The sequence below is a fragment of the Vipera berus genome, assembly GCF_964194415.1.
Source record: "Vipera berus genome assembly, chromosome: 11".
NCBI lineage: Eukaryota > Metazoa > Chordata > Lepidosauria > Squamata > Viperidae > Vipera > Vipera berus.
This window is the reverse complement of record NC_138214.1, coordinates 385,674-396,097: the sequence shown is the minus strand read 5'-3', so window position 1 is coordinate 396,097 and position 10,424 is coordinate 385,674. Positions and strand designations below refer to the sequence as shown.

The 10,424-nt window shown below is 53.6% G+C and overlaps 1 protein-coding gene across 1 annotated transcript; it reads left to right on the top strand.

The window, feature by feature from the left end:
- Positions 1–6,044: 6,044 nt before the first annotated feature.
- CCNB3 (cyclin B3) lies at positions 6,045–10,160 on the top strand (the record flags this gene model as incomplete). The annotated part of the gene is made up of 11 exons (XM_081336873.1): positions 6,045–6,134; positions 6,397–6,477; positions 6,648–6,757; positions 7,103–7,220; positions 7,544–7,642; positions 7,832–7,924; positions 8,143–8,280; positions 8,874–9,029; positions 9,207–9,356; positions 9,603–9,733; positions 10,022–10,160. The coding sequence occupies 11 exons, from the start codon at positions 6,045–6,047 to the stop codon at positions 10,089–10,091; spliced, it is 1,236 nt and encodes a 411-aa protein (XP_081192999.1). The 3' UTR covers positions 10,092–10,160.
- Between the last annotated feature and the right edge of the window lie 264 nt (positions 10,161–10,424).

Sequence of the window (10,424 nt, the reverse complement as noted above, 5' to 3'; positions counted from 1 at the left end):
CCCCGCGGCCCGGGTCTCCTCCGGCGTCCCTCGGCGGTCGCCGCCTGGCGGTGGGGGGCGCAGTAGCGGCCTACGGGTGCTGGTCAGAGCCCCTCGAACGCCCCGCGACCACCGAACAAATGCGGTCCGTTGAAATAAGCGAGGGCTGTTTTGCTGTGGTCCGCAGCCGGCCGTTGCAACTGTTCGGCTCTGGTCTCTGAATACAGCGAGGAAAGTTTACGCCCCGTGTGAAAATGCATTGAGAGCATGCCTTTTCTATACCTCTTTCTCCTCCGTTTTATTCATTTCTTTATCAAATTTCTACATTATTATTTTCGGTTGGTCTACACATTGTCTTTCCTTTCTTCAACAGCCCAGAAGCAATCTGGGGCTTAAAATTACATTGGCACTGCTAATATTTTCATAAGACAGAGGTTTTCTCCCATTGTGGTCATTCTGATATTAATGTTGTTCTTTTACATTGATAGCTATTTGCAAATATGTTTAGATCTTCAAATAGTTACAACGTGAATATCAACAATCAAGCCACGCTAAAACCATTTAAAAGAAAAAATAATTATTCCTCTCCTTGGTTGTTGTTTCTCCATCCTATATTGCCGGTAACAGCCTGGGTCACCTTCTGCCCCCAACCTGCCCCTTCCCTCAGGCTTTGCGGTGAAACCACAGCATTTCTGCTGCTCCTAACAAAGTCTGACTTGCAAGACGGCCCAGCTGAAAGCCCAACATCTCGAGTGCAGCTCCTTCCCAGTAAGAAGTCTGCCTTTGGCAAAGAACACTTTTGGTGGGAGGGGAGGAGGGATTCAAAAAATATAATTTAATTTCATGTCATGTCAGTAGAACTGATCCAAGAGTACAAGTAGATAAGGTCATTGTTAAAAGAATCATTCCACCACCACCCCCCTGCAGCCACACACACATCTAATAAGGCTGTGTGGGTAAGACTCCCCTCTGCAGACCCTCGTTTGCTCTTGGGAGGAATGCTGGAATTCCCTGCTCCACCTGCCTGAACTTGCAGCTCTTCCTGGGATTCTGCTCTTGGGCCCGAGGGGAAGAAGGCAGTCAGCTTTTCCAGCCAGGCCAAATGGAGCTTCCCACACATCGCCAGGAAGTCTTCTGCTCAGGGCTGCCTGCACATTTCTGGGAAGGAGTGCAAAATCTGTAGAGCCAAAACTGTCCCAGTCTGAAATGTTTTCAATATTTTCTTCTTGGGAAAAACCACAAAAGGAATTTCATTTCATTGTCATCCTGAAGTGCAGTGAATGTGTGTGGGAGGGGAAGGGGGGGTGCTCTCAAGGATCCAGTATGATTTACAGCAAGGATGCTGGGCACATGTGAACAGAACCGCATGGCTATTCTTGGTGCCTGGGCTAACCCATCAATCTTCCAAGTAGCCTTGAAGCTGCCCAGGCAGATCGAGAGCATGACCTTGGCTACCAACGCTTGCTTGTACGTAGATTTCACTATGTGCCTCTTGCAGTTTCAAAGCACCCAGACCCAGGAGGGCTTCATCTCTAGGCCTGTGTGTAACCAGCAGGCGAGGGGAGGCAAGCAGAATACAGAGCCCAGGAGACATTTTGCTCTCAGCCCATCAGGGTAAAATGTGCAGGCCAAGGAGGAAGGCAATGCAGAGCAGCCCCATCATTTTAAGAAGAGACTGGACAGTCATTTGTCTGAAATGGTATAGGGTTTCCTGCCTGGGTAGGGGTTTGGACTAGAAGACCTCCAAGGTCCCTTTCAACATCATCATCGTTGTTGTTGTTGTTATTATTATTATTATTATTATTATTATTATTATTATTATTATTATTATTTTATTATTCTCCACGAGGAAGAGAGTCCTGTTCAGGTCATGGAGGCAGCACTCAGGCAAGAGAGCTGCTCTCTCAGCCACCCTTTCCTCCCATCAGGAGGAGAAAAACCACTCCACGACAAACCTCTGGGAGGGCTCTCCTCTGAAGACCCCAAGAGAAGAGGCTGGTGAGCCTCTGCTCAACTCCTGTCTTCTGGGGGTCTGGTGGAAAGGAGGGCCTGTCAAGCACCCTGTTTTCAGAGGGTGGGAGGAAAAGCAGGGGAGCTGCTGCAGTTGTGACTGGGGGCTGGGTGAGGACTGCCATATCTGGATGAAGGGAAATGTGTGCAAATGAGCTCTTTTTCAAAGAGGGCTTAACCCCAGGGAATCCTGGAACCATTAGAGACACATTTTGCTGTTGGAGCAGAGGCAGCATTGAAGGAGGTTGCTCTCTAGTTTGGCGGGGGGTGGGGAGGCTGCCTGCAAGGGATTCCCAGGCAAGGAAATCTGGAACCAACTATCCACTCAGGGAGGCCTTGGCAAGAGGGACCAGGAGCCGAGGTGCTGCCTGGCTGGGAGCTGCAGAGGAAGAGAGGCCCCTGGCTGGCTGGCTTGTTTGGCCTGGTCATCTAACAAGAAAATGCTTGCATAAGATAGTCTGGAATGCAAGGCGGCCATTATTTGATCCAGATGTTTAGCTACTTCGCTCCCCTCAGGAGGAGTTCAGCGGATGCTTCCACTCACCAGAGCCAAAGTCCAGTCCAGGAAGAGAGTAGAGCGTTTCCTGGTTGTCTCCTCCGGCCCCAGCTCAGCAGAAGGGCAGGCTCAGGAGCCTAGCAATAGGAGCTTCCCCCACCCCCGCCCATGTCTGGATCAGGTTGGGTCCCTATTCAGAAAACAAAGGGGGTCATCAGATTGGGTCCCCACCTTTACCTTCTGTGGAAAGCAACATAAAGCCTCTGGGACATCTAAAGAGATGCTGACCCATCGCCCCTACCTCTAGTTCAAGAGCTGGCACTCGGTGCTGAGGCAAAGGCCCATGCAGGCCAAGAGGACTCAAACAACTGCGTTGCGGACCATGTGGTATTGTAGGGGCCACCTCTAGGCAGGCAGGCAGGCAGGCATTAGAACAAGGGGACTCCTTGAGGGTCTCTAATTGCTTGGTTTTCTCTTCCTCCTGCTCTGCACACACCAACTTCCCAGCTGCTTTTTCTCCAGATGGCCTTGCTGGCTCATGAGTTTGTCATCCTCTGCCCCCTGCCCCACACCCCACTTATTTGAAAGTCTAGGCACGTCCCTTTGGCTTAGACTGGCCTGGATAGGAAAGCTTTTTCAGCCTCCATCCCCTTTCATCTTCAGAGAGGCTCCTCCTCTCCACTCCAAGGCAGCTTTGAGAGAAGCCCCCCCCTTCTGTGTGGGAGGACAGAGTCAGTAGGGGCACCTGCTCAGGTCTGCTCTGAAGACCCCCTTGTAGAACTTGGCCAGCTGCCCTCCTGCATCAGAACCACTCAGCAAGTTGGCTGAACAACTGAAATAATTAACTCAGCAAAACTGGGAAAGAACTTTCTAAGCACTTTATGGGGTGCAGGCAGTCTGATACACACACACACACACACAGTGCTGGGGGCCACATTCAAAATCACTTCTATAGCAACTGAGTTCCACAACTGCAGCTGTTCTGGGAAGGCAAACAACTTTTTTTAAAAACAAATTATTGCAAATTTTATTATTTAAAACTTTGGACAAAGTGTTAACGGTCTGACATTCCTTCTTGTCTACATAATTTTTGTATTTTATACAGATATATACATTTTATGTACATATCATTTATATACAATTATACAATATTTGATCTTATCAACCATCTTATTCTAATAATGTGTGAAATCAGCATCCTGTATATCTCTATTTAGACCTTTCTTTTTGTTCCCATCATAGGTAAAACGTATTCCAAATTTTGTAATAATCTGACTGATCTTTATTTTTAATTTCCATAGTTAACCTGTCCATTTCTGCACACTCCCAAATTTTATTTATCACTTCACTCTCGTCAGGTATTTCACTATTTTTCCATTTCTGGGCGAACGTCATTCTCGCTGGGAAGACAAACAACTTTGTCACCCAGGCAAAGGTGGCTGTGAAAGGCCACCTGGAAGTTTTGGGTGGTTGGCAGAGATATTCTTCCCCAGAAGGTGGCAATTCCTTGTTTTTTTTCTTCATTTTCCAGTCTGCCAAATCTCACGAACCTGGCTGGTTCCTATATGACCACAAAGCCAGCAAGAGGGGACCTGAGGGGTGGTGGAGAGCTAATTGGAAAATGCACCCAATGTGTGGCAGGGAGGCTCAGGAAGTGCAAAACTACCAGGATGCCTGGATTTCTACCCCTTGCACCTGCCCACCAAAGGAAACTTCTGCAGGAACATCTGCTTGAAAGGTTGGCCTTGCCTTGAATCCAGCCAGAGAGGGGGAACTTGGCCAAGTTCACAAATATTTAGAATGCATATTCAGGGGCACTAGTCATATATAACATTTGATCCCTTTTTAGGATGGAAGCACAGCACACATACTTTTAAAATGAATAAGGTGAGAAAAGGCTATTGCTAGGGCTAATCCTCGCCGGGTGCTGATGAAGAGAAAATCTTCCCTGGGGAGGGAAAAGGAAATGCAGCCCCAGATCTGCACAGGCCGGCCTGCAAAAAGCCACAGCATTGGGCAACTCTGATATATCCTGCCAATCACGTTGGGCTTCTTGCCTTCTGGTTAAATTCTGCAGATTAAAAACAGGGACCTACCCTGTCTGCATCCTGGCTGGGTTTGGGTCAATGGTAAAGATGATAAATCTTAATTTATTTCCCTCCTAGCTGCATTTTGCCTGGCATTGCCCCACAGTAGAACCAATCCGATTAATCAGATGTCATCCTGACCTGACCCAGGACATTTTATCATCTACCAGGAAGAAAGTCAGGGCTACAGAGAAGGATCTTTTTCCTTCTCCAGAAACGATGATAAAATTGTTTGCAGCTGAAAGGAATGTTAGAGGGCAAAATGCTGTTTTGGAATAATCCTGCAAATGTTGCTGAATTGCTAGGCTGACAGGCACCTAGGAACCTTCAATATGTTTTGAAATCTGAAAAGTAGTTTTGTATCCTAATCAGTAAGGCTGGGTTAAAAACCTAAAACAACAATAATATTGTTGCGTTTTAAAAATGCATGATTTGCAAGTTCCTCGCCTGGCACTTCTGACCACGGAGCAAGGCGGAAAACGAGCGTTCAATAGCGCCGCCCCACACGGAGTGCGAAAGAGCCTCGCGCGGACCGCAGACCGCCCTTCTCCTGCTCCTCTCGGTTGGCTCCTGCGCGCGGCTCCTGCGGGGGACGCGGGCCGTCGGGAGTCCCCGCGTGGGCGCCGGCGGTAGCTTGCCGGCTTTCCACGGGCAGCCGCGGCTCGAACGGACGGAGCGCACAGGCAGGCTCCTGGTCTGGGCAGCGCTGCCCTCGCCGGAAGAGAACCGCAGCTGGGCGACGCGAGCGCCTCCCCCGCAGCTGAGCCGGGCTGCCTCCGCTGGCCGGTCCGGGCTCCGAGAGCCCCGAGCTTCGCGCTGTCATTGTCCGGGCTCCCGGCCCTTTAAGGCCAGGAACGTTCCGCCCTCCCTCCGCCTCCTGTTCTCTGGGAACCCCGCCCTTTTGGGGGCGGAGCTACACCTCCTCCCCTTTCCCATTGGTTACGTGGGTCCGTTTTTAAAAAATCCTTGGGCCCCGCCCTTAGCAACTGCATTCTCTCCGGCTCCGGGATTGGCTGCCGCGGGGCCAATGATGTCCGCTCTTTACAAATGTAGCAATTTTCAAATTCGCATTTTCTGCAGCGAAGAAGAACGAGGCGGCGGCGGCGGCGTGTTTTCGCAGCGGCTTCAGCTCCAGGTGAATTTTGCTGGCGGGGGACCAGAAGGGCCGCTTTCAGCCGGCGGGAGCCCTTCCTTTTCGCCTCCCTGAGCACCGCCACGCTGCTGGGCCTCGGGTGGTCAGGCCGGGTCTCGGATCTCCTCCCTTGGCCCACCGAGAGAAGGCGTCCGGACGTCGTCTGCCCCTCCCCGGGTGTCCCAGTTCCCCCGAAGTAGCTGTATGGAGGCCCGTCGGGAGAAGCGAGGAAGAAATTCCTTGTCAGAGCTGCCCCGCGGGAGAAGCAGCGCTTCCTGTCCCAGCCTGTTTCTCTCTCTCCCTCCTGCAGCCCTGCGCCGGGAGACCCTCAGCTGAAACGATGCCCCCTGCGCGCAGCTCCAAGGCCTTGGGTAGCAAGCAGGCCCGTCCTGGCCGAGGACCAGGGGTGGAAAATGTGCAAACGGAAAAGGTGAGCAGAGTCCACCCCCAGACAACAGGCGCATCAACCGCATACATGTGTGCATGCATGTGTGCGCGCGTGTTGGGTCAGAAATTCCACCCCTGCAAAAGCAATTGTCACTCCGTGGAGGGCGCCTCTTTAGAGGAAATTTGCCTTTGGCCTCAGTCACATTGTGCTCTGAAGAGGCCAGGCGGCTCTGCTTTCCAGATAGTATGCCCAGAGGAGAGCCACACACTGGACTGAGTGACCTCCTGTTCCTCTTCGATTCTAGGAGATTTCTCAGGCAAAACGATCCCCCTCGTCACCCCAGGGGGCACCCAGGAAGCGATCAGCCTTTGGCGATATCACCAATGTAAGAATGGGTTCTTGTGTGTTGCCCGCAGACTGCTGGCCATGCAGTTGTCGCTTGCCAGCTGCTCCTGCTGCCTTTGATCGCTCAGCAGTTCTGGGACGTGAATTCCAAGCAAGCACCCGCTTGGTCTGGGGCAGTGCTCAGCAGCTTCTCTGGGTCTCCCCTTACAGGCTCACAAGGCCCAGGGCTTTGCGGGGAGGAAGGAGCCCGAGAAGATGATTCCCAAAAAGGCCTCCACTGCACTGAATGTGGCCAAGAAGAATGAGATCAACCTGAAGAAGTGAGGGCTGTGGTGCTGCCTCCCCTGCCCATGTGACTTTCCTGAGTGGGCCAGTGTCCCCATGGCATCCTTCGGTCTCTGGTGGCTTCAAGGTGCATTTGTGCAAGGAGGGCAACATGAGTGCCCTCTTTAAACAAGAACCATGCTGGCACAGCTGCCCTTGCATTCTCAGCCTGACCGCAACCCCAAAGTTCTCACCCTGAACTTTGGCAGAGCTCGATTTGGCTGTGCCAGGGTGTTGTTAATTGAAACGGGGAGGCCGGGGATCCTCAGGAGCCAATTCCTACCAGTCTGGAGATTGTCTCCAGCCTGCCCCAATTTCTAACCCCAGCTGGTCTCTTACAGGTCCCTGGACAAAGCACCCTCTGAGGAAAGTCCGGCTAAGCTGAGCCATGTGGTCAACGATGGCCTCGGAGAGGAGCAAGTTGACCCACTGGTAGTGGTGGTGGCACCAGCAGGCCTGGTAGGAAAGCATTTGTGGTTCCCTCTGGCAGGGCCTGCCTCTGGAGCACATGGCTCCCCTGGGGGCCAGAAGTCCTGGCACCTTGGACACAGGGCTCAGGGCATCATTCCTGGGGGGGGGGCTGGGGCTATATTGACAGCCTGAGACTCGGTCTTTGCCTTGTGGTTGACCCTGAAAATGTGGGGGGGAGTGGGCGCTTGTGGAAAGCAGGGTATTATAGGCTGCATGCCAAGGGCTCCCCTCCACTTTAGGGCAAAGGTGGTTCCTGCCCTCCATCCTACCCACTAAGCAGGGCAATGTTTAAAGAAGTCTCTCTTCTCCAGGTGGCTCCAGTTGAGGACATTGACAAGGGGCAGCTGGACGACCCCTATGCCAACGCCGAGTATGCCAAGGACATCTTCGAGTACATGCAGGAGCGAGAGGTGCCTGCCGATGCCCAGGGGAGGGTTGCCCTTCTTGCACCACTCCAGATTCTGGATTCAGTTCCACTGGGCCGGCTGGAGAAGGGGGCGGACATGAAAGCCCACTGTGGCCTTTGGCCCTCTTGAGCCCACTTGGGCAGAGGCGCTCCTGGGGGATTTCCCTCCCTCAGCAACAGTGTCCTTTTGCAGAAGGGCTTCCTGCTCCCGGATTACATGAAGAGCCAGCCTGACATCACCATGGACATGCGGGCCATCCTGGTGGACTGGATGGTGGAGGTGCAGGTGAGGTTGGGTGGGAGGGAGGCCCTGTAGGAAGAGGGCTGGGTGGGGGTGACTTGGCAGGAGTCCCTCCCAGCCGCCTTGAGCTGCTTGTGTGGTGATTGAGGGTCTCCTGCTGGGCCCTGAAAGGGGGTTCTGGGCCTTGAGAGGGAGGAGAAGTTTGGCCATCGAAGTTGCCTTACAGCAGGCAGGCTAGACTCAACACCCCTTTGCACCTGCAGGAGAACTTTGAGCTCACCCACGAGACCCTCTATTTGGCGGTCAAGCTGATGGACCACTACCTGGTTCAGGTGGGGGCCATGAGGGACAAGCTGCAGTTGATTGGCTCCACCGCCATCCTCATTGCCTCCAAGTTTGAGGTGAGCCCCCATAGCAGTGGGTCAGGAGAGGCATTGTCCTCGCTTGGTGTGTTTGCTTCCATGTTACTCGAGAAGCCCAGCGTGGAGAGGACACCTTCCCAAGCTTCTGGAGCAGAGATTGTCCAGGGGGGGTCTGGAGCCCCCTAAGTCTGCTCCAGTCACCCCAGACCTGCCTGTCTGAACTGGGTACCTGCTTCGGTGCTACCACATCCGAGATATTTACTTTGGGCCTTTGTTCTTTGCTGCAATCATTACTTTGCAATGCCTCTTAAAACGATGGAGGGAATGCTCTGAAGGTGGAAATGGGACGTGTGTGTTTTAGTATGTTTAATGATTTTTTCTGGACATTAGTGGGTCCTGACTACAGAGCATTTGAAAGCACCGCCTAGTGTGTTGTCCTCCTGAGCGCAACCTCCAGGCACTCCCTCCCCCAAATCCCTCCCCCCCCCAAAAATCAGCCAAGAAGGAATTAAATGGGGTGGGCCAGCACCAGGGGTTTCGTCCCAGGGAAGGTGGCAAACCCTTTTTGAGAAGACCAAACAATCCCCTTCCCGGGCAGCCCCCAATCTTCTGCTAGAGCTTCCTCTCTGCAGGAGCGCTGCCCCCCCTGCGTGGATGACTTCCTGTACATCTGTGACGATGCCTACCAGCGGGAGGAGCTGCTGGCCATGGAGATGAGCATTCTGCAGACCCTCCACTTTGACGTCAACATCCCCATCGCCTACCGCTTCCTGCGGCGGTTTGCCAAGGTCAGTAGGGGATGATGGGCCTGGGAGGCTGAAGCAGAAAAAGGGATCTGCTTGTGGGCATCGGAAGCTGCCCTTTGCCCAGCTGGCTAAGAGAGAGCCCCGCAAATGGGGCAGAGGGGCACCAGGTGCTTCTTGGGGGGGCCCTCCGTGCCTTTCTCACACACCTGTTCCTTCCAGTGTGCCCGGGCTACAATGGAGACCCTGACCTTGGCCCGTTTCCTCTGCGAGCTGACCCTGCAGGACTACACCTTTGTGCAGGAAGGGGCTTCCCGCCTGGCTGCCAGCTGCCTCCTGCTGGCCCTCAAGATGAAGAACCTCAGTGGATGGGTGAGGATCGCCCTCCTGTCACCAAAGGAGAGATGTGTGCAGGGGGGAGGAAACGGGCAGAGCCATGCCCAGCAAAAGGGGAGGGGGCTGCTTTCACTTTGTGGCTCTCCTGGGGGAGCGGAGGAATCAGAAATAAATGAGGATTATGGCCAAAACTGGGCAAGTGAGAAGGGGGAGCAGTGTCTGGGGCTGGGTCCCCTCCTGTGCCCCTCCCCCCAGTGCAGCTCTTCCCTTATGGCTTGGCAGAGCCCAACGTTGGAGTATTACAGTGGCTACCGAGTGCCGGACCTTCTCCCTCTGGTCAGGAGGCTCAACTTCCTGCTGATTTGCGGCCAGGATGACCGGCTCAGGGCTGTGCGCAACAAATACTCCCATCGGTGAGTGCTTCCTCTGGTCCCTCCCTCTTCTGATAGTGGGGCAAGGGAAGAAGAGGTTCTGCCCCCCCCCCAAGAGATTTGGGGGAAGGTGTCAGCATCTGATAAGCAATCTATCCGCCCAACCCCACGCCGCAATTGGGTCTTCCACCTTAACCTGTCTTTTCCAACTGGGTGAAGCCAACAAGGCTGAATGGGGAGGGGAGCACTTGGCCCCTCCTTTTCTCCTGGGGGTGTCGACCCCCTGCCCTCCGCTTTCGTCTGCTGACACCCTCCGGCCTCTGCTTGCAGGGTCTTCTTCGAGGTGGCGAAGACGGAGCCAATGAGCATGCAGGCACTGGAGGGCACTTTGTGGAGCTAGCCCCGGGGCTGTGATTTGCCCTGCTCGGACGCTGGAGCTAACCTACCCTGTAAATAGATGTTCAGCCTGTAAATAATTGTTTTTTTAATGATGAAGGGGAAAAAAGGAAAATGTGGGGAGGGAATTGTGTGAAAAAAACAAGCTTTCAATAAAAGAGTGTGAGCGCAACCGTCTGCCTTCAATGGGCACCCCAAGAATCGCCCCCTTTGCTGGGCAAGGCCTGCGTGTCACTGGCCTGTCTCAGGTGGAGGGTCTCGTCCTGAGGGCGCGAGTAAGCACCAGCCCTAGAGCACTTCAGCTGCCCAGGGGGACATTCCCCACCTCTGTGTTCAC